This window comes from Apodemus sylvaticus, chromosome 1 (genome assembly GCF_947179515.1).
Source record: "Apodemus sylvaticus chromosome 1, mApoSyl1.1, whole genome shotgun sequence".
NCBI classification, from domain to species: Eukaryota; Metazoa; Chordata; class Mammalia; order Rodentia; family Muridae; genus Apodemus; species Apodemus sylvaticus.
The window spans coordinates 189,308,579-189,331,219 of record NC_067472.1 but is presented as its reverse complement, the minus strand read 5'-3'; the positions used below and the strand labels follow the sequence as shown (position 1 = coordinate 189,331,219).

Genomic DNA, 22,641 nt, shown 5'->3' with positions numbered 1-22,641 from the left:
CCCACCCTTCTCTCTGCTCAGCCAGCCCCCAGTCCCCTTGCCCCTCCACCCTTCCTCACTTCCTCTCTTGAGGGCTGGAGAGGGGTATGACTTCAAGGGCTAGTCACTCTCGAAGGTGGCTTCACAGGGGTCACACACACGCGACCCCCAAGTTCTCAGTTCGCTATAGCCCAGTCCCACATTGCCACTATAGATGCCACCTCAGGCTTTAACAGGAACAAATCCCAGGCTCTCCCATCCCCCAGCCCCGTCTGGTTTCATTCTTTCCCTCCCAGTGGCTCCGCCCTTCCAGATCCCGCATCTCTCCATCTGTCTCAGGGTCTCTGTCGCAGCCTCCTTCTGCCCCGAGAGAAGGTCGAGGGAGAGGGGGCGGCTGCTGGGACCCGAGCTGACCGGCACGCAGCGGGCATTGTGCAACGTGGCGAGTGTGCAAATCCCTTGCTCTTCTCGGCAAACTCCCAAGGTCTAAAAACGTCCTTTGACCTTCCACCCCCAGAAAATAAAACCAAGGTATTCCCTGTTTTGGGGTTTTGTTCTTTTTTTATTCCAACGGGGACTGAGATGTGGCAGGGGGAGGTATAGGGACCCAAGAGACCCTCTCCCTGGGGGCGTCTCATAGAAATTCTGAGGTTTCTCCCCCCAAAAAAGAGAGAAAGAGAAGAGAGGGCACCAGGGGACACCCACATGTCCAGAGGCCCTCCCCACCTCCAGAAGTGTGGAGAGCCGTGTCAAGTCTTGGGGCATCTGGGCAGTCCCAGGTTGGGGTCCTCCCCGCGGACCGCTTTCCAACTCCGGGAGCGGCCCCCACAGTCCGCGGCCCTTAGAGTCCTCGGTCTCTGCGCTCCTCCCGCGGCGCGGGATGGAATGCGGGCGTCCGTGACACCCTCGCTGGAGTCCACTAGGAGGCGCAGGCCTGCTCCGGAGCCGGGCTCGGACTTCACCAGGAATTGAAGGCAAAATCGCGGCGTCCTGTCCGCCCGAGGCGCATCGCGTCCCTGCAGTCAGTCGGGGTGCACGCCCGGCCCCGTCCACGGTCATTCGTGCTCGGTCAGCTCGCGGGGTCCGGTGGGGCCTGGCCGCGGCCGAGGCGGGCTGGTGGCTTCGGCTGGGGTGCCCAGGCCACGCGGGGGCGCCCCGGCCCCCGAAGCTCGCAGCGCCTGGATGCGCCTGCACTCCTGGCAGACGCGCACGTGCGTACAGGGCGTGGGAGCCTGGGGTCGGGGTCCCCCAGGAGGCCCGGGGTCGTCCAGGAGGCGCTGCGGACCCCCGTGTGCGCCCGCGTCCCCGCCCGCGCCGGCCGAGTAGAGCTTGCCGTTGCTGAGTCGCATCTCGCGGACCGCGCGCAGCGACAGCAGGGCCCGGCTCGGGCCACCAGGGCGCCGGCGCCGGCGGGAACGCGAGGTCTTTCTGCAAGACACGGCGTGGCGCAGCTCCTGCAGCATCTCCTGGCACACCGACACCTGGTGGGGGGTGGGGGGCGGGACAGTCACTGCGAGGCCGCCGCATCCCCTCCTTCCCGCCCCCACCTCCTTTCTGCACCTCTCCCTCCACTTCCTTCCAATTCTGTTCCGTCAGCACCCCCACCATCCCTTGTATCCCTCTCGGCTCCATCTTTCCTTGGGTTTGTCCCCGAATCTGCCTTTTCCTTTCTGACTCTTGTGTTTGAAACAGTATGTTCTGCCTGCCACAACCGCCCCTTGCACCATGTCTGCCCCACACTACCTCAGGGCATATTTACTGAGTGCCAGGCACCTGAGTTATAGCAAAGAATGAAACAGAACTCTTAGGACTTGGGTTATAGGTCAGTGGTAGAGGGTTTGCCCAAAATGTTGAAGGTTCTGGATTCCATCCCCAGGAATGGAGGGAAAAACCAAAACCAAAACCAAAACCAACCAACCAACCAGAAACAAACCCCTCAGCCCTCCTCAAGTATGCAGAGACAGAAAATATCAAATATAAACATAGACATCCCGCCGGGCAGTGGTGGCGCACGCCTGTAATCCCAGCACTCAGGAGGCAGAGGCAGGCGGATTTCTGAGTTCGAGGCCAGCCTGGTCTACAGAGTGAGTTCCAGGACAGCCAGGGCCACACAGAGAAACCCTGTCTCGAAAAAACCAAATCCAAAAAACAAAACAAACACATTCCGTCAGATAAGTGCCTCAGAGAGAAATAACAGAGTGTGGATGGGCAGGATGCTGTCTGTCTGTCCGTGAGGCAGAGCAGGTGAGGAAGCCCTGAGAGAGACCTTATATAAAGGGTGAGGCCCATGATAAAGGGCCTGGGCCTTCTCCAGTGCAGACATGAGTACTGAGGTGAGGCCTGGCCTGGCGGGGGAGGAATGAGGAGAGGAGGCCAGAGGGCCGGAGACCAGCTGGGTGAGGCCGTCGGGACTTTACAAGGCTTTTGGTTTACTTCTGGGTCCAGCAGGAGCCCCTGAAGAGCTGAGGTACGGGCTGCCGGCTTTGTCAGATGGCCTGGGCTGTGCTGAGAACCGACTGGAGGGAGACCTGGGAGGAGGTGGGGCGGGGACACACACAGACACACACACACACACACACACACACACCACTGGGGCAGGTTGGAGCAGAGGCATGTGAACAGTCTGTGGGCTGTGCTGTGGAGAGGAGCCCGGGGTGTGCTGAGGAAGGACCCCACTAAGAAGGAAGGCCACTCTTGCCCTGAGCGACAGGAGCCGGCTTTGCCTCCCGGCAGGACTGAGTGCAGCTCGGACATGGGCTTTATGGCACTACCAGACATCCCGGGGGACATCGGAGAAGGGGTTGTGTTTACAAACGTTGGAGCTGTGTGTGATGACACGTACCTCAAATCCCAGCGCTTTAGAAGCTGAGACAGGAGGATCACTCTAAGTTTCAGGCCAGCATAAGCTACATAGTGAGTTCCAAGCCAGCAGGGGCTACATGACAAGACCTTGTCTCAAAAATCCAAACTGGGGTCAGTAAGACGGCTCAGCCCTGGAGGCTGATGGCCCAAGTGCCATCTCTGGACCCACATGGCAGAGGGAGAGAACTGACTCCCAAAAGTTGGCCTCTGACTGCACCTCGAGTCCAAAGTCTGGGCTATGCTGTGGGGATACTCATCCGCAAACTAAAACAAAAACCAAACCAACAATAAATCTTGGAGTGGGGGAAGTGCACATTTGGGTGATATGGTGTCTAGTGTCTAAGTCTCGGCCCTCAGTCCTCTGACCTTGTATCAGGGCTGCTCTGAGTGTCAGGAAGTGGCCAGAATGGCCCATCCCCCCTGCCTTGCTCCTGCCCGGATGGCTTGCTGGCAGCAGTGAGCTGCAGAGGGCACTTAGCAGCCCCAAGAAGAGGCCCTCCTTCGAGGAACTGGGCGGCCGGCTGCCAGCCGCCACTAAGTGTGTGCAGCGTGCTTTTGATCCTGACCCAGGGTGTCTGCTGTCCCAGGAGGGTGGAAGGCTAGACCGCTCAGAACCAACGTGTTTTAGAGATCAATGGGTTGACCTCAAACCAAATAGTAGTGAATCTAGAGGGGCCTGGGGCTGCTGACCTTTGACCCTAGCTTCTTAGAAGGCTGAGACAGGAGGATTCAAGGTCAAGGCCATTCTGGGCTGAGGGGTGAATTCAAGGCAGGACAGGACAACTTAGTGAGCGCCTGTCTTAAAAGTCTTAAAACGTAAGGGTGAGGCTGTAGCTCAGTGGTCGAGGCTTCATGGCGGCCACATGCCTGGCACACACGAGGCCCTGGGCTCCATCCTCAACACCACACAAACCAGCCAACCAACCAACCAACCAAACAGTCCCCATATTCCAAACCTACCAAGATTCACAACAGCCAGTCCGCCCCCTGTCCTTTCCCTCCGAACTTCCCTGCCCCTCTCTGTTGTATTTATTCTCTGCCCTGCCCTCCAGGGAAACCCTAGTGAAGCCTGGCCCAGCACGTCCTCCCCCGCTCCCCCCCCACTCCCCTTCCCCTCCGCCCTTCCCCCCCCCCCCCCCCCCGGCTTTGGACGTGTGCCACTCCTCTGGGAGACCACGAGGACTAAAAGAGCTCCCGACGACGACGACGGTCCTCCACGGCTGTGATCCGCGGATGGGGTCCTCCTGAGTGCTGCCACTCTCAAGGCTGATGCCACCTGTGGCACCAGTCACCCTTGGCTTCCCAGGTGCTGGGATCACAAAGCCACCGTGCTCTGTCCACCCGCCTGCCTCTGCCACTCTCAAATAGAAACTTGAGTAGCTGGAGCTGGACTTGAACTCATTGCTATGTAGATGAGAAGTCTTGAACTGCTGATCCTGAGCGTACCCCACACCAGCCGTTTTCATTTCAATATCCTGCTCTCAGACTCTGGGGTCCTCACACCCTTCCTTCTGCAGTTCCTTGAATCCTCCTCTGTCCTTTCCCATAGTCTACCTTTGTCCCGCGCATGCGCACGCGCTCTCTGACCTGGACTCTCTTAGCTTGTCTCTCGCCTCTTGGCCCCCCGACCTCCTTCATCCAAGCGTCTACCATGCATCACTCTGGGCCCTTAATGTCCCTAGGGGTCTCCCCTGCTTCCCCCCGCACCTTGGTCACTCTCCTCACCTCCTCGGACTCCGCTGACCTCCGCGTGGACCAGATGAACTCCATGACCGCCACGAAGACAGCAATGATGAGGCCGCAGATCAGCACGACAAAAATACCGCCAATGTTCTCCATGCCCAAACCTGAGGTGGACACAGCTGGCGTGTGGGCCCGGGCCCCAGGGGTTTCTGGGGAAGGGCAGGCACGGGCAGGAAGAGGGCGGCTGACCTTTGGCCCTGTGGTCCTCCTCCTTGGGGCACCGGCCGCCCTCCCACCACTTGCGCTTCAGGATCTCCAGCCTGTTGTTCTCCTGGAGCTGCAGGATGGCCAGCGTGATCTCATCCCGGAACGGGGAGCCTGAGGGAGCACGCGAGGGTTCGCCATGGGCCCCACTACCCCAAACCCCGCCTGCCCTGCCACTTCTCCCAGCTTCTATTGGACAGAGGGAGGGAGGGAAGGTGCGCTCTGAGCAGCAGGCTAGCCCTCCACTCCAACTGCAGCTAGAATGTGGTTCTCCCGGGATGGCGCTGCCTGCCGTTCCTAAGAGCCCCACCCAAGGCTCACCCAGCCCAGCCCCACTGGCCTCCTGACAAGCCCCAGACCTGCTTTAGGCCCTCACTTCTGCCTGGAACGCCCTTTCCCCCTGGGTCTCTGCAACCCACCGGCTCCCCGGGTCGCTTTACCGAGAATGGCAGCAAATCCTCCCTTCCCGCCCAGTCTGCTGCTACACCTGCCTCACAGCACGTGGCTGCGCTAGGGCTTGCTGGTCTGCACCGGGAAGGGCATCGGGGCAGCTGGCTGAGTGCCTCCTTACACAGTGCTTCTATATCCCCCTCCTTCCCCTTCGTGTCCTCCCCTTGGGCTCACCGTGGTTACCAGACATTACCAAAGTTTGGAAACAAACTAGTGTTTTCGTTTCTAGCACCGAGCCCTGCCTAGCAAGTGTGTCCTGAAGTTTAAGCCGTTCCGCCTCTCCCCGTCCTTCCTGCACTCACCACGTACCCGCTCTGAGCTAGGATGCACACACCGTGTAGAGGACACGCAGCAAGGAAAACCAAGACCTAGCTGAGCATGGTGCTGCATGTATATATGTACTTGGGAAGTGGAGGCAGGAGAATTGCGAGTTTCAAAGCCATCCTCATCTAGAGCCTGACCTACTTGATGACAAGACTTTGTCTCAAAGGAAAAAGACAATCAGGGATGGAGAGATGGCTCAGAGGTTAAGAGCACTGGCTGTTCTTCCAGAGGTCCTGAGTTCAAGTCCCAGCACCCACATGGTGGCTCACAACCATCTGTGATGGGATCCGATGCCCTCTTCTGGTGTGTCTGAAGACAGCACAGCGCACTCACACACATTAACAAGGATGGAGGTGTTGCGCCTCATAGCTCATGTTTGCAAAGGTGCACGTGCAAAGTCGCAGAACTCCCTCACTGGCTTCTAGGCAGACTTTCTGCATGCTCGAGGTGCAGAGGCTCGGGATGGTGACTGCACCTGCCCAGGGCCACACGGCACGTTCTCTATGGAAGGCGCGAGCTCTCCTGGGCTCACTGGTTCAGCTTGGTCCGTGCGCCCCGTGCCCCACCCCACCTTGGTCCGTGCGCCCCGCGCCCCGCCCCACGCACCCAGCGGCATGCCGATGCCGTAGCCCTTGGTGTCGAGGAGGCCCCCGATCTGGGTGAGGTTGCAGTTGAGGCGCCTGTGGTACTCGTTCATGGTGGACTCCAGCAGGAAGGCGTAGCGGGAGTTGAGGACGCGGGCGATTCCCTCCTCTGTGCTCTTGACAAACACGCTGGGCTGCTTCGACTGCATGTAGTTCCACATCCGCTGGTACGTCTGGTACCGCGAGTTCTTGGCAGAGCGAGTGTGAAGGGAGACAGGTGAGGGCCGCTCTGACCCTTCCCCTGTGAGTTCCTCACCTTCCGCCTCCCTCCTTCCTGATGACAGCTCAATCCTTGGCCCAACCCTCCAGTGGCCTCCTCGCCCCTCCCCTCTGCGCTGCCCAGTACTGACCCTCCTTAGATCCCATCCACCAGGTGAAGGTCAGGGTATCCAGCCAGGTGGTGGCACTGCCCCCGGACAGGTCACGTATGTCTACGCCCCCATACCTAGCCTGGGGGGTCCGAGGGGAGCCCCACCTGGAAGAAGGTCATGGTGGAGCCAGCGTGGATAGTGCCGTACTCAATGTTGGTCTGATCCGCCAGGTCGTCGGCTGACTCCACCGGCACCTCCATGCGCTGCACCGTGAGGAAGGCAGCCAGGTTGGCCGTGTAGGAGGAGATGATGATCAGGGTGAAGGCCCACCTGGGGGGCGGGAAGCATGAGCCTCTTGCTGAACATCGGCTTGTGGGTGAGCGAGGTGAGACCCCGTGAGGACAGACAGTCCCGCGGGGCTCACACAGAGCGGAAGTTCCTCCAGTCGGAGGCAGACTCAATACCAAGCAATGGGAGGGGCAATGGGAGGGGCCTGGAGAGCAATGGGAGGAGCTCAGCAGAAAAGCGCGCGCACTGGTTACTTTCTTCTAGAGGATCTGGCTTGGATTCCCTGCACCTACGCGGCAGCTCACAACCACCTAAGACTCCAGTTCCAAGGAATCTGACGCCCTCTTCTGCCTTCTCTGGGCATTGCACACGCACGGCACACAGACACATAGGCAGACAAAATAGCTATTCACATAAAATAACTAATTGAAATGTCACACACACACGCACACACACACACACAGATTCATATAGAATACAACGATGGGCAGCGATACACCATGTCAACACCATGGGGTCAAAGTTGCACCGCATCGCTACTTTCAGAACAAGCACTGCGGCAGGGACTGAAACGCGACCTGATGACGGAGGGGTCAGTCGCCTCAGGAGTACAGAACAGTCCCAAGCTCCAGCGCCTGTAATTACAGAGTTCCAAAACTCACAAAGCAAGGCTAGCGAGAGACCACTAAGTAGGTGTGGTGGTTTGACTAGGTTTGGCCCGTGGGGAGTGGCACTATTAGGAGGTGTGGCCTTGTTAGAGTAGATGTGGCCTTGCTGGAAAAGGTGTGTCACTGTGGGGGTGGGCTTTGAACTCTCTATGCTCAAGCTCCACCCAGTGAGGAATTCTACTCTCGTTCTGGCTACTTTCCAGTCAAGATACAGAACTCTCAGCTCCTTTTCCAATACCTCTCTGCCTGCAGGCTGCCATGCTTCTTGCTATGATGTTAACGGAAACTGTAAGCCAACCCCAATTAAACGTTGTCCTTAAAAGAGCTGACTTGGTCCTGGTGTCCCTTCACAGTGACAAAACCTTAACAGAGACTGGGCTGGGGGCGTGGCTCAGTGGTAGAGCCCCGCCTAGAATCCCCCAGTGAGGGGCTGGGGGCGTGGGTCAGTGGTAGAGCCCCTGCCTAGAATCCCCTAGTGAGGGGCTGGGGGCGTAGCTCAGTGGTAGAGCCCCGCCTACAATCCCCCAGTGAGGGGCTGTGGGCGTGGCTCAGTGGTAGAGCCCCGCCTAGAATCCCCCAGTGAGGGGCTGGGGGCGTAGCTCAGTGGTAGAGCCCCGCCTACAATCCCCCAGTGAGGGGCTGGGGGCGTGGGTCAGTGGTAGAGCCCCGCCTAGAATCCCCTAGTGAGGGGCTGGGGGCGTGGCTCAGTGGTAGAGCCCCTGCCTAGAATCCCCCAGTGAGGGGCTGGGGGCGTGGCTCAGTGGTAGAGCCCCGCCTAGAATCCCCCAGTGAGGGGCTGGGGGCGTGGCTCAGTGGTAGAGCCCCTGCCTAGAATCCCCCAGTGAGGGGCTGAGGACGGCTCAGCTGTCCAGAACCTGCCAGAAATTCACCAGTGAAAGGCTGGGGATTCAGCTCAGGGGTAAAACATTTTTCCAATGTTCTAGGTGGACCAATGAGAGAGAGAGAGAGAGAGAGAGAGAGAGAGAGAGAGAGAGAGAGAGAGAGAGAAGTGGAGAGAGGAGGGAGTTCCTGTTTGTCCAAGATCACAGGGCAGGGCAACCAACGCTCTGGCATTTCCCTCTCTTTGGCTGACAGAGCAGTCAGACAGAAAGTCAGTGAGTGAGGAGGCAGAAGCCGTGGACAGCAGCACCAAACCACTCCCCTCAGTGGCATTTCTAGAACATGTCACCCGCCCCCAGCAGAGTCCACCTCCAGGGTATGTCCAGGGTCCGTCTCCCCAGACGGCCCATGCTGCAGGGCCATGAGACAGTCAATGAATTGAAAAGGACTGAAGCCCTGCAGAGCACGCTCTCTGACCACAATGGGAGTGAGTTAGAAATCAATAAGGAAAGAACTGGGAAATCCCCAGTCATGGCTCCTCCCCCGTCTCGCTGGATGACCTTGAGACTGTGCTCAGGCTCAGATGTCCCCCACACAGTGCAGGCACCACTGGCTCTTCCACTCGGGGAACATGGTGGGCGGGTGTTTACTGTCACCGTCTTAGTGCCATGGCCTGACTTGGCAAGGAGAGGAGGCAGCCAACCAGGGCAGCCATTTGCCCTACCCTGGCTTCCTCTGGCCTGCTTCCTGCCAAATCGCAGCGTCCAGGCCTGCAGGTCACAGAGCAGAGAGGGCCCCCCTCGTCATCAGGCAGCACCAAGGGCGGGCAGCCAGCCTTAGGCTCTGGGTTGGGAGGGAAGGGACACAAGTGTGCATGATACAGTTGCAAGTAAAAAAAAGTCTAACCCTGACACAAGGCTCAGGGGCTGACACAACCTCACCACACCCGCCTCACGGGTCAGCATTACTACAGAAAAAGAAGTCAGTGCCTCACTGGCCCTTGAGACTGTGATATGGCGGGCAGGTGCTGGTGATGGAGTATGGTGTGACAGGAGGGCTTGCTCAGTGGTGGAGGGCATAGATAGATAGATAGATAGATAAATGATAGATGGATGTGTGGATAGATAAATGATAGATACACACATAGACAGGTAGATAGATAGGGACTTGGAAACAGATGAGCTATTTTGGACAAGGTGAATTTGAGGTAATCTATTAACACACAAGAGAAGCACTCCAAGCTGGCTGGGAGTGAGAGGAGACCAGCTCCAGCCCGGTGCATACAGGGGTGGCCTGCAGTGGGGACAGGCATCTGGCTGGTGGTTCGTGGTTCGTGGTGGGTCAAGTGTAGCTGTCCTGGTTTCTGCCAGTGGGCAGGTTGACCATGCCAGCCTGGTCTGAACAACACTGAACTCTGAGAGCACAGTCCCCAGGGCCTGACTCCCGGGTGCAGGAAACACACATTTCTTGCACAGTCACTGTATGAACTGAAATCAGCAGAGTGCAGCTCTCGCTCAGCGTGAGGCCTGGGTGCTGCCGTGCGGGGAGCTCTGCTGGATCTGCTCACCTTTCTGAGATGTCACGGCTACTCCACTGCTATTCGATTCACTCAGTCCATGAGCCTGGGCCAGGCATGACAGTTCCCGGGACGCACACTGGCACCAGCGTGCTCCTTTGCCAACTATTTCCAAGTGTCAAATGGTGAGCATCAACATGATCCTGTCAAGGGCCTCATTCCTCAGCATCCAAAACTGGCTCTATAAACAGATGTCACCCACCTTGTTTACATGCTCTGACACAGTCACGCACAGCAGGAGCTTACTGCTCTGATCCAATTACAAATCCTATCACCCAGCCGGGCGTGGCGGTGCCTGGATGTAATCCCAGCACGTGGGAGACAGAAGCAGGTGGAGCTCTGAGTTTGAGGCTAGCCTGGTCTACAGAGAGAGTTCTAGGGCAGCCAGGCTACATAATGAAACCCCCACTCAAAAAACAATCAAAAAAATGATATCTCCTTTTTCTCCTCATTACAACTAGAGCATTATACTATACGTTTTTTAAAAACAAAACAAAAAACTTGCCAGGTGGTGGTGACGCACGTCTATGATCCCAGCACTCTGGGAGGCAGAGGCAGGCAGATTTCTGAGTTCGAGGCCAGCCTGGTCTACAGAGTGAGTTCCAGGCAGCCAGGACAGGCTATACAGAGAAACCCTGTCTCCAAGAAACCAAATCCAAAAAACAAGAAAAACAAACAAACAAACAAACAAACAAATCACCTTGTATGTATGTATGTATGTGTGCATGTGGGTGCAGTACCACTGGAGCCCTCACGGGGGTGTTGGGTCCCCGGGAGCTGCAGTTACCACAGCTGTGAGCCGACTGAGGCGAGGGATGGGAACTGAGCTCAGGTCCCTGGCAAGAGCAGAATGTGCTCCTAATCACTGAGCCATCTCACCAGCCCTAAAAACATTTCATCATGTGTGTATGTGCTGGTTTGAATACGCTTGGCCCACAGGAAGTGGCACTATTAGCTGTGGCCTTGTTGGAGGAAGCATGTCACTGTGTGGGTGGTTTGAGGTCTCAGTGCTCAGGCTTGCCCAGTTTGGAAGAGCGTCTCCTCCTGGCTGCCTTTGGGTCAAAATGTAGAACTCTCAGCTCCTCCTACACCATGCCTGCCTGGATGCCGCCATGCCTCTGCCTTGATGATAATGGACTGAACCTCTGAGACAGTAAGCCAGCCCCGATTCAATGTTCACCTTTACACGCGTTGCCTTGGTCACGGTGTCGCTACACAGCAATGAAACCCTAAGACAGTCTGACCCTTGAACATCATCCTTCATCAGCTCAGGATGAAAAGCATGGAAGCCACTCACTGATAAGTGGATATTAGCCTAGAAAGTTTGAATACCCAGGACATAATCCACATATTAAATGATGTCCAAAAAGAACTGAGGAGTGGCCCCTGGTTCTGGAAAGACTCAGTGCAAGAGTATAGGGGAATTCCAGATCAGGGAAGTGGGAAGGGGTTGATGGAGGAACAGGGGGAGGGAAGAGGGCTTATGGGACTTGCAGGGAGTGGGGACCCAGAAAAGGGGAAATCCTTTGAAATGTAAATAAAAAATATATCAATAAATAAAAAAAGAAAAGCATGAAAGCAATATTAGTTATAAAAGTTATAAAAGTTATATAAAGGTCTGCAGACCCTGCTTGTGTCCGTGGGCTCACGGAGGGCGTGGGCAGTGTCCTGCTGCATACTGAAGCGCCAGAGAACGGTAGAAGGAAGGGGTTAGCCAGCGGGACGCACTCGTGCTGGACTCGTGGCTTAAGGAGCCACAGGAAAAGTGAGAGTTGGAGGAAGGAGGGGACCTAGCTGGTAGCTAGACAAGGCTGAGGGTTTTCTTTTCAGAGAGGTGTGACGGGAGCTGCTGAGAGGGTAACCTGGACTCTGAGGTGTGAAGGCAGGCAGGGCTCAAGGACAGTGAGGTCAGGGAACTCGCTTCCCAAACATGACCAAGGGAGAGCCCCGGGAGTCGGGGTGGGGGGTGGGGTGGGGTGAGGGGCCGGTTAGGGGCTGTGGTCCAAGACAGCCTTCGGAGGCAAGCCTGTCTTCAGTGACGAGCGGGCCGGTAGGGCTGCAGAAGACTGCGGGCTGAGTGGCTGCTGCCCGGGAGGTGTGTTCTGGCCAGGTGCTCTCAGAAGCCCCCATGATGGTAGCAGTGACGCCCTACAGCCTTGCTGCTGGATTTCGGGTCCCAGGACACTGGGGATTATGGCTGGGGTCACTGTGCCATTGAGTCACATTTGGAAGTCAACCAGTGCCTGCTGAATGGCTGGACTGTGTGGGAGGACTCGGGGTTCGGAGGAGCACCAGGCTAGGCAGACAGCCCCAGCCCAGCGAGCCAGAGAATGAGGAACGGACGGCTCCCTGGGGGCTGTAATGGGACATGGCAGGGAATGGCTGACGAGACAGCATGGCCCTCGAGAAGCAGGTCTCAGGCTGAGGGGAGAGAATGGGGGCTCGCGGACTGGAGAGCACTGGTCCCCTGCCTTTAGGACTCTTCAGATGCATCAACTTGGGACCGTTGTGGACTGTTCTGTCAGAGCACCTGGCCAGCCCTCAAAAGCAGTCAGCGTTCAGCTGAGGTCAACGTTCAGCTGAATCACCGTTGCGCGGAGCACACTACTGTCATCACCTGGGCTGGGAGGGAACAGAATGAGCCCCTCCCACAGTCAGCACCGGACATGTGTCTACACCTTAATCCGTGGAAACCTGCATGGTAAAAGGGACTTCATAGGTGAAATTAAGGACTGAGATGAGGAAGCAGGCCCCTGAAGAGGTGGCCACACCTTTAATCGAGGCAGAGGCAGAGGCAGAGGCAGAGGCAGAGGCAGAGGCAGAGGCAGAGGCAGAGGCAGAGGCAGAGGCAGAGGCAGAGGCAGAGGCAGAGGCAGAGGCAGAGGCAGAGGCAGAGGCAGGCGGATCTCTGAGTTTAAGGTTAGCCTGGTCTCCAGAGTTCCAGAACAGCCAGGGCTACACAGAGAAACTTTGTCTCCAAAACAGTCCTGTGAGGAGGAGACCCTGGACCACCCCAGCAGGGCACAACAAGAGCACGAAAGGAATCAGAGTCTAGTGGGGAAGCACTGGTTCTTCAAAGGCAGGAGGACAGAAAGCGCAAGGTAAGCTGGGGCTATGAGATAGCATTCAAGACAAGCCTAGGCAACCTAGTGAGAACTAGTCTCAAGATACAAGAGCAAAAACTTGGCCAGGGGTATAGCTCAGTGGTAGAGCCCTGCCTAGAGTCCCCCAGTGAGAGGCTGGGAGCGTGGCTCAGTGGTAGAGCCCCTGCCTAGAATCCCCCAGTGAGAGGCTGCGGGCGTGGCTCAGTGGTAGAGCCCCTGCCTAGAATCCCCCAGGGAGGGGCTGGGGGCGCGGCTCAGTGGTAGAGCCCCTGCCTAGAGTCCCCCAGGGATGGGCTGGGGGCGTGGCTCAGTGGGAGAGTCCCTGCCTAGAATCCCCAGTGAGGAGAAGCACTCTCCTTTGCATGCATAAATCCCTAAGTTCAATATTTAGCTTTGCAAAAAAAAAATAATAATAATAACAAGTCAGAGAGAGATTTAATGTCATGCTGCTCTTTTGAAGAATTAGGCCATAGGTCAGAGAACACAGGGAGCTTCTAAAAGCTGGAATACAATAAGAAAAGGGATCTTCGGGGTCTGCAGGTGGCAGGCTAGCTAATGTCTTTTAGCCCTGTCAGATCCAGTTTGGGTTTCTGACTTCCAGAACAGAAAGTTAGTGCATTTGTGTCATCTTAAACCGTTAAATCAGTGGTGATCTTTGTGGCAGACATAGGGACAAACCCAGAGGTGCCATCTGAATTTGGGCTTTTCCAACGCTAAGTGTCAAACACGGCCTTGAGCCCACTAGGCAAGTGTCCCATATTGAGCAATGTCCCCAGCCCCCCACTCTTTCCTTTTGAGACGAGGTCTTCGGTAGCCAAGGCTTCCCTCAAAGTCAATGTTAGCCAAGGATGGCCTTGAACAGATCCTCCTGCCTTAATCGCCTGGGTTTAGAACCCAGGGTGTGCCACCACCCCCTCCCAGTTTATGTACTGAGAGGGATCCAGCAAGCTAAGTGCGTCACCACCCACTGGGCTGTGTCCCAGCCCCTCCCACGCTGGCTGTTTATCGTGGTTATTGCCTGTGTGCGTGTGGACCAGCTTATCCCACGAGCATCTCTCAGGACTTCTAGTTAAATTGGTGTTCTCTGCCTTCAGGGAGAGACCCCGCCTCAAACAAGACAGAGGAGAGCAGAGACATTCGCCGTCAGCCCCGACGCACTCTGGCCCCCTTCTTTTTATACTTTTCTATTTTTTTTCTGATAATTTTTTAAATTATTTATTTATTATATAGAAGTACGCTGTCACTCTCTTCAGACACCCCAGAAGGGGGCATTGGACCCAATTACAGATGGCTGTGAGCCACCATGTGGTTGCTGGGAATTGAACTCAGGACCTCTAGAAGAGTAGTCAGTGCTCTTAACCGCTGATTCATCTCTCCAGCTCATCTCTTACACACTTGTGCACACACACACCTGCATGTATATATGTGCCCACGCACACATACCACACCCATGACACACACAGCAAACGAAAACCTGAAGTGTCCAAACTTGACAAGACAGACTCCATCTTATGACCAGGCCTCCATCTTAGACAACAGATCCTGTCCTTAGGTTAAACCCTAATTACTGGAAAAACCACAAAGGAAGGAACCACCCTAGACACAGGCCAGCAGCAGGAAAATACCTAACATTCCAGAGGCTGTAAATAGGTATAGATAGATTGCCTAAGCCAACTGAAATCACTGCTGGCCAATCATGTAACTGCCAAGGTGCTGGGGCCTCCTGTGCCCACTTGCTGCGTGGGAGGGTCCTGGGGGTCTGAGGCCCGAGCTCAGGCTTGCATAGAGACCCTCTGCTTTTGCGTAAGAGTTCGACTCCTGGTGGTCTGTGCGGACCCTTAGGTCTGGGCGTGACCTCACATACACGGATGCACCTGTCGTCTACACACACGAGCACCGGAACACAGGCATCTTGACCTGTAGCTGGCATGAACTTCTTGGTGCGTGTACCAGGGGACAATGCACCCTACCCACGAGAGTTCAAGGACTCTGGCGGCTGTGACAGCCAGGGCAGCGTCAAGGACACGCCAGCAATCCTCCTCTCGTGCCTCAATCTCCTGTCCCAGACATTTTCAAATGCTGTGCTTTTAAATGTGGCGTGGCCTTTCTGTCTTATTTCGGGGGAGGGCGACTGAGGCGAGGATTGAGGAGACCCCTAGCCAAGGCCATAGACACAGTGGGCCTCTGTTGAGGTTCAGCTCTTCGCTGCATAGCCACGGTGGGGAACAGAAAGACGCCGGGGAGAGCACAGCAGCCCATATCCCCAGAATGGAAGGCCTCCCAGTGTAGACAAAACCGACTCACCAGACTCCGCTGACACAGCGTGTGGACAGCGCCCGGGGCATGATCTCCGAGCCCTGCTGCATGAAACCACCCACGGGGAACCAGAGGCTGTTACCCAGCGTGTACTGGTTCTCCAGGATATGGGGACGCGCCCGGAGACACGGGTGTGGGTTGTACCACTCATAAGGGCTCAGCCTGTGGAGAGATGACAGGGCAGATGAGGGAAAGAAGGGGGCGGGGCAAAGGACGATAAAGCCACTGTGATTGTGATGAGAAGGGAAGAGAGGTGAGGGACACACGCAGCCGAGAAAGGGGTGTGTGTGCAGGGAACAGCGATGCTGACACACCACAGAAGTAGATACTGCAGTGGAGGTAAGAAGGCAGAAGAAGAGAGAGGCCCAAGTCAGATCCCCGGGGTGTGGTGGAGGAGACTGAGAAATGGAGACAGGGCAGGTATAGGACACCTGTGGCTCCACAGTGTTCAGCTAACAGAAGAGGGACAGTGCGGGGCATGAGGCATGTGCAGGGCACGTGTGGGGCATGAGGCATGTGCGGGGCACGTGTGGGGCATGAGGCTTGTGAGTAGTGCGGGGCATGAGGCATGTGCGGGGCACGTGTGGGGCATGAGGCATGTGCAGGGCACGTGTGGGGCATGAGGCATGTGCGGGGCATGAGGCTTGTGAGCAGTGCGGGGCATGAGGCATGTGCGGGGCACGTGCGGGGCACGAGGCTTGTGAGCAGGTGGCTTGCAGGCTGGGCTCCTGCCTCTCCCCACCCCTCACCCGTCCACTCACCTGGCAGCCAGGAACAAGACACAGCTGACAGCCAGGTAGGCGAGAAGCATGAAGAGCCACACAGCAGGGGAGAAGGGGTCCAGGAAGGAGAAGTAGCCAGGCTTGCGGCCCTGGGGGCAGAGGACACGTGAGAGCAGCCACCCCGCCCCAGCTGCGTGTGTGCTCAGCCCCAGAGTCCTCCAGGGATTCGGAAGCCATAGCAGCTGACCCACCCGCGTGTAGCCCTCCCCAGTCCCCCCTCCCCCTATGCTGGGCCCCAGCCACTCCCCACCCCCAGGGGAACGTACCATGTGCACCCTGTACAGGATGCTGATACCCAGGGTCATGAAGGGCTTGGAGAAGTCGATGACCTTCTCCCTCTCAGCGGTGATGGTGAAGGCTGCCACAGCCAGGTCTGCCTTCTGCTGAGGGGAAGCCATGGGGCGGGGTGGAGGGAGGGGGCACGAGACAGAGGTGGGCAGTTAGAGACGCCTGCAGGCACCCGTGTGCCCCTAACCGTGCTATGGTCAAGTGTGTCCTGGCAGCCCTGCTTTCTGTTTTATCTCCAGAGAGACTCAGGTTGCACTGACAGCCGAGGCTAGCCCTGAACTCCTTCTCTTTCCATCTTCACCACCCAAAGTCAGAAACTGGCTAACAGCCTTGTTTCTAAAGCCCCATATCTGCTGTTGTCTGCCCTGTATACTTGCGTAGTGAGGAAGCAGGAGACTGGTGCCCAGGTGCCCAGACACTGGCTTGTCTTGGGACCTTGAGACTAGATGGAATTTATTAATTGTTTACCAGAATACATAGACATGTTTTGTTTGTTTTCAGTGTGTGCATGTATATGTTCATACATGTACATGCAGGGGGATATGTACTGTATGCACACATTATGTTCATGCATGTGTGTGGCAGGGATATGTACTATATGCACACATTATGTTCATGCATGTGTGTGGCAGGGATATGTACTGTATGCACACATTATGTTCATGCATGTGTGTGGCGGGGATATGTACTGTATGCACACATTATGTTCATGCATGTATGTGGTGGGGATATGTACTGTATGCACACATTATGTTCATACATGTGTGTGGCGGGGATATGTACTGTATGCACACATTATGCTCATGCATGTATATGGAGGGGGATATGTACTGTATGCACACACTAAGGCCAGAGGTCCAGGCTGGGCACCTTCTCCTGCTCTCCGCCCTTCTCTTTGCGACAGGGTCTCAGGCTGAGTCTGGAGTCCACTGAATCAGCAAGGCGGACGGTGAGAGAGAGCTGGGGATGCTCCTGTCTGCTCTTCCCCCACCCGCCCGCTGCTGTGCCCAGCTTTACCCTGAGCTTTACCTCAGGCCCTCAGACAGCACTTTACCAACTGAGCCCTGGACGGAACTTTTGTTTTGTTTTGTTTTTTTCGAGACAGGGTTTCTCTGTGTAGCCCTGGCTGTCCTGGAACTCACTCTGTAGACCAGGCTGGCCTCGAACTCAGAAATCCGCCTGCCTCTGCCTCCCAGAGTGCTGGGATTACAGGCGTGTGCTGCCACCACCCGGCCAGATGGAACTTCTTATCAATCATCTTGTAGACCTCTCCCAAAGCTCGAGGAGTCCTTTATAAGTAGGAGTCTCAAGAGAGGCAGAGGCACTGCTGAGAAAAAGCAGCAGCTGGGGACCATGAAGTGGGGTGTCACCACTTTTGTCCAGCAGACAGGGGCACTCTAGACAAGTGTGTGAGAAACAGGGGACCAGGGTGCGGCTCGGCAGAATGACCTCGAGGAAGCCGTATGCTTTCAGTGGGAACTGGTGCCAGGGGACAGATAGGCCTGAAGTGGTGAGCGCTGGGACAGAGAGAAGGGCGTGTGCAGGCTGGGCTGTTCTGACCTGCGGGGAACCCCTTTCAGAAGGGACTGAGATCCTAAAGGAACATCTCATTTTTGTGGGTATTAGTCAGTTGTGAGCTGAGGACTGTCAGGGAACAGGAAGAGCCCTGGTTTCACACAGAGACACACAATGCAGTACTGGACACACAGTCCCAGCATTTCAGCCACACAATGGGTTCCAAACACTATGCCTGTGAGTGTGCTGAGACTCTGGCTGACAGCCACACACACTGCTTATGTGACCATGCACATGTAACAGGGACATGCAGTGACATCTCTCAGGGGTCTAATAAGCGCTATCTGACACCCAATCTCACAATTGAGAAACAGAGCAAGTGGGGGGGGGGCTAAAGAATGCAGAGTCCTGGAGACACACACACACACACACACACACACACACACCTGCATTAGTGGTGATGGTTCTCACACCAATTCACACCTTCTTTTTTTTTTTTTTTGGTTTTTCGAGATAGGGTTTCTCTGTGTAGCCCTGGCTGTCCTGGAACTCACTCTGTAGACCAGGCTGGCCTCGAACTCAGAAATCCGCCTGCCTCTGCCTCCCAAGTGCTGGGATTACAGGCCTGAGCCACCACGCCCGGCTCACACCTTACTCTTAAATGTAACCATTTTAAAGGAAGAAATGGGGGGAGTGTGCTGGAAAGATGTCTCAGCAGTTAAGTACCTGGGGTTCAATTCCTAGCACCCACATAGCAGCTCACAACTGTCTATAAATCCAAGATCCAACACTGTCATACAGACATGCGTGCAGCCAAAACACTAATGCACATAAAGTTAGATAAATTATTAAAAAAAAAAAAAAGGATGAGCGTTCCTACTCTCGGCCCCAGGAATACCGGTGTGCGCTGCCGCACCCCTACTCAACTAGTGTTACCTCGGGGCTCTATCTCCTGCCCCTAAGCTATCTTAGGCTGCCCCTCCCTTCCCCCCTGCAGTCCTTACTGGACCCTTACCTGACCCTGCAGTGTCAGGAGCTCTGGTCATCAAGCTTCTGACACCGAGGAGTGAGTTACCCTGGAGACCTGCCGCCTCTCTTCCCCGCCCTGTATTTCACTGGGGAATCTCTGCTCTTCCCTTGACCTTGGGTTCATTTGTTTCTGGGTTTTCTGATTTTGATTTTTTTTTTGAGGCTGTTTTTCGTTTTGTTTTTAATGGGATCTCACTGTATAGCCCTGGCTAGTCTGGAACTCGATATATACACCAGGCTGACTTGGTTTAAAGTCACTCAGACATGCCTGTCTCTCCCGTGCCCCACTCCCAGTGCTGGGATTAACCACACCCAACACTATTAACCTATCTTGTCTGTGTGTGCATGCCAGTGAACAGTCTTGGGTATCATCCTCAGAAATGCTGTCCACAGGGCCTCTCACCGGCCTGGAACTCACCCGTTGCCCTATGCTGGCTGACCACTGAGAGCCAAGGACCCACCTGTCTCTGCCCAGCTGGTGCTGCGGTCCACGTAGGTTGCAGGGATTTGGCTCAGGCCTTATGCTGAGCCACACTCGGGTGGAGCCCTCTCCATTGCTGGTGCTGGGCTTTATTATTGTCCGGGTCCTTTAGACCTCTGGCGTCTTTTGTGAACTTTGGATTACATGTCGCTATTCCAGCCTCTAGGATTTAGGGCCGACTCTCACTAATCTAGAGTCATGCCCTGGCTCCTAGGTTGGACCGCGGGCTCTGTTCCTGGTTTCTGTCCTCTCTCCTCGAGACACTCGGTTAGGGCTCTGAACCCTGCCTCCCCAGTCCTAGCCCATCATAGAGGCGGTGTCCCCCTGCCGCCTGGCTACTGTTACCTCTTGTGTTCTCAGCCTCAAGCCTCCCAGGAGGCGCTCTCTTCCTAAGTTTGGGTTTGGGCATCCACTTCGATCCCCAGCCCCTGAGAATACAGCACTGGCTGGAGTGTAGGGGAGGGAACATGCAGGAGCTGTGTCCCCTCTACACAACTGTAAACCAAGGCCCAGGCACATAAGCACCCCTGCTTGAGGTCATACAATAGTGTGTGTGTGTGTGTGTGTGTGTGTGTGTGTGTGTGTAAAATAGTCCTTCCTTGGTGGTCAGGATCCTATAAAGACAGATAGAAACCTTTCAGAAATGCCCCAAGGCTCCTGGTCCTCGGACCACCTGCTCGGAGACCCCTCCTTCCCTGGAAGCCTGTAGGGCTCCCCTTTGCTCTCTGCTCGTCTCGGTGACTCAGCAGCCTCTGCATAGCCAGGCCTGAGGGCCCTCCATCCCTGCTGCTCCTCGCTCCAGCAGTAAGGCTGTGGCCCTGCTCAGGAACACTCCCCGGCCTGCCCACTCACCTTCAGCCAGCCCTGTGACACCCAGTGCTCCTGACAGCTACACCTCCCTCCTCAGCACCCCTCTCCTCAGCACCCCTCCCCAGCACCCCTGTCCTCAGCACCCTCTCCTCAGCACCCTCTCCTCAGCACCCCCTCCCCAGCACCCCTGTCCTCAGCACCCCTGTCCTCAGCACCCTGTCCTCAGCACCCCTCCCCAGCACCCCTGTCCTCAGCACCCTCTCCTCAGCACCCCCTCCCCAGCACCTCTATCCTCAGCACCCTCTCCTCAGCACCCCTCCTCAGCACCCTTCCTCAGCACCCCCCTCCTCCTCAGCACCCCCTCCCCCCTGTCCTCAGCACCCCCTCCTCAGCACCCCTCCTCAGCACCCCTGTCCTCAGCACCCCTGTCCTCAGCACCCTCTCAGCACCTCCTCCTCAGCACCCCCTCCTCAGTACCCCCTCCTCAGTACCCCCCTCCTCAGTACCCCCCTCCTTAGCACCCCCTCCTCAGTACCCCCCTCCTCAGTACCCCCCCTCCTTAGCACCCCCTCCTCAGCACCCCTGCAGCTCATCTTTGCCTACTCTGTGGGTTCTTCTGTCTCCCAACCCTTCAACCCCCAACACTAGATGGGAGAGAAAAAGGATAGGGGAGGACAGAGACCCCTGAATGAGGTCGGGGGTCGGAAAGTGGGGACAGTATAGTTGGACTGCTTCCTGCTGATCAGATGCGTCGAGTTCCTTGGGCAAGTTTGATCTTTGCTGTCAGGATATCTAATTTCTTGTTATTGTTTGTTCTTTGTGCATGAGTACTTAACAAACTGTGACCAACAACAGCCAGCAAACCACCATGCCTCTCCAGGGCCCTAGCATTTATATACGCTCTGAAAAGTCCTCAGAATCCCAAATGTCACACAATCACAGAAACTATCTGCAGCTGGCAAAATCCCACCACCCCTGCTAGAGCACGGGGCACAGCACAGTCAGCTGCTGTGGACAGTCAGAAGCAGCCCTGTATCACACACCTGGGATTAAAGTGAAATTATAGTCACATAATATTTCTGTATTTTTTTTAAAGAAATGAAAATTCCAGGCTGGAGAGATGACTCATCAGTTAAAAGCACTGACTGCTCTTCCAGAGGTCCTGAGTTCAATTCCCAGCAACCACATGGTGGCTCACAACCATCTGTAATGAGATCCAATGCTCTCTTCTGGTGTGTCTGAAGACAGTGACAGTGTATTCACATACATAAAATAAATAAATTTTAAAAAAGAAAAAAAAGAGAAAATTTCAAAATTGTCACCCTCCCCACATGTCTCACAAGGTCTGCATCCACTCCCCACACATAAGCCAAAGGGAGGCTGGAGAGATGGCTCAGTGGTTATGAGCACTGACTGTTCTTCCAGAGGAATAGGGTTCAAGTCCCAGCATCAACATGGCATCTCACAAACATCTGTCTGTGCTGTTCCAGGGAATCCAATGCCCTCTTCTGACCTCTATAGACACCAGGCACCCACGCAGTACATATATTTTCATACAGGCAAAATACTCATATACATTAAATAAGTCTTAAAACCAAACAAGCATCCACCAGCCCCATCACTGTATTCCATATCACTAAGGCGTCAGGGCCAGCCCGCTGCCTGCACGGCCGCGCTCTCTCTGACTCCGGCCTCTGTACCCTGCCTTTTGCTCTCAATCCCTACCACAGGACCTCTGCGCGTGTTCCTCCCAGCTCCTCCTTACCACCAAAGGCTGAAGACAAAACTCAAGCTCAAGGAGAATAAAGACAGGTGTCAAGGACAGCTGAGCTGTGAGTGTCAGGAGTTAGGCTTCCCTAGACCACCTTACAGACACCTCACCTCCACCCCGTCCCTTTTCTCCCAAGTGTCTGTTCAGCAGTGGACCAGGGGTGACAGGGCCCACCTTTGATCCAGACACCCAGGGGGCTGATCTCTGAGACTGCGAGTCCAGCCTGCTCTGCACACCTGGTTCTAGGCCAATCAAAGCTATGTAATGAAACTTTGCCTTTAAAAAGGGAAGGGTTGGGGCTGGAGAGACGGCTCAGTGGTTAAGAGCACTGATTGTGCCAGGCCGTGGTGGCGCACGCCTGTAATCCCAGCACTTGGGAGGCAGAGGCAGGCGGATTTCTGAGTTCGAGGCCAGCCTGGTCTACAGAATGAGCTCCAGGACAGCCAGGTCTACACAGAGAAACCCTGTCTCGAGAGAAAAAAAAAAAAAAAGAGCACTGACCGCTCTTCCAAGGGTCCCGAGTTCAAATCCCAGCAACCACATGAAGGACATGAACCACAACCATCTATACAGCTACAGTGAACTCATATAAATAAAATAAATACATCTTTGTTTTAAAAAAGGGGGGTGGAGAGAATGGTTGGGGTGGGGAATCC

General features: G+C 55.7%; 1 protein-coding gene across 3 annotated transcripts in view; it reads right to left on the bottom strand.

The window, feature by feature from the left end:
• Positions 1 to 530: 530 nt before the first annotated feature.
• Grik5 (glutamate ionotropic receptor kainate type subunit 5) overlaps positions 531 to 22,641 on the bottom strand; it is a 64,361-nt gene continuing 42,250 nt past the window's right edge. For 2 of the 3 annotated variants that reach the window (XM_052168967.1, XM_052168979.1), the window contains 8 exons: positions 16,358 to 16,474; positions 16,071 to 16,180; positions 15,298 to 15,471; positions 6,682 to 6,847; positions 6,169 to 6,394; positions 4,774 to 4,902; positions 4,567 to 4,688; positions 531 to 1,460 (listed from right to left, as the gene is read on the bottom strand). In XM_052168967.1, coding sequence (XP_052024927.1) covers positions 1,035 to 1,460; positions 4,567 to 4,688; positions 4,774 to 4,902; positions 6,169 to 6,394; positions 6,682 to 6,847; positions 15,298 to 15,471; positions 16,071 to 16,180; positions 16,358 to 16,474 — 1,470 coding nt within the window. In that variant the 3' untranslated portion in view covers positions 531 to 1,034. The remainder of the gene's footprint in view (positions 1,461 to 4,566; positions 4,689 to 4,773; positions 4,903 to 6,168; positions 6,395 to 6,681; positions 6,848 to 15,297; positions 15,472 to 16,070; positions 16,181 to 16,357; positions 16,475 to 22,641) is intronic. The other variant, XM_052168957.1, reaches the window with a different exon arrangement.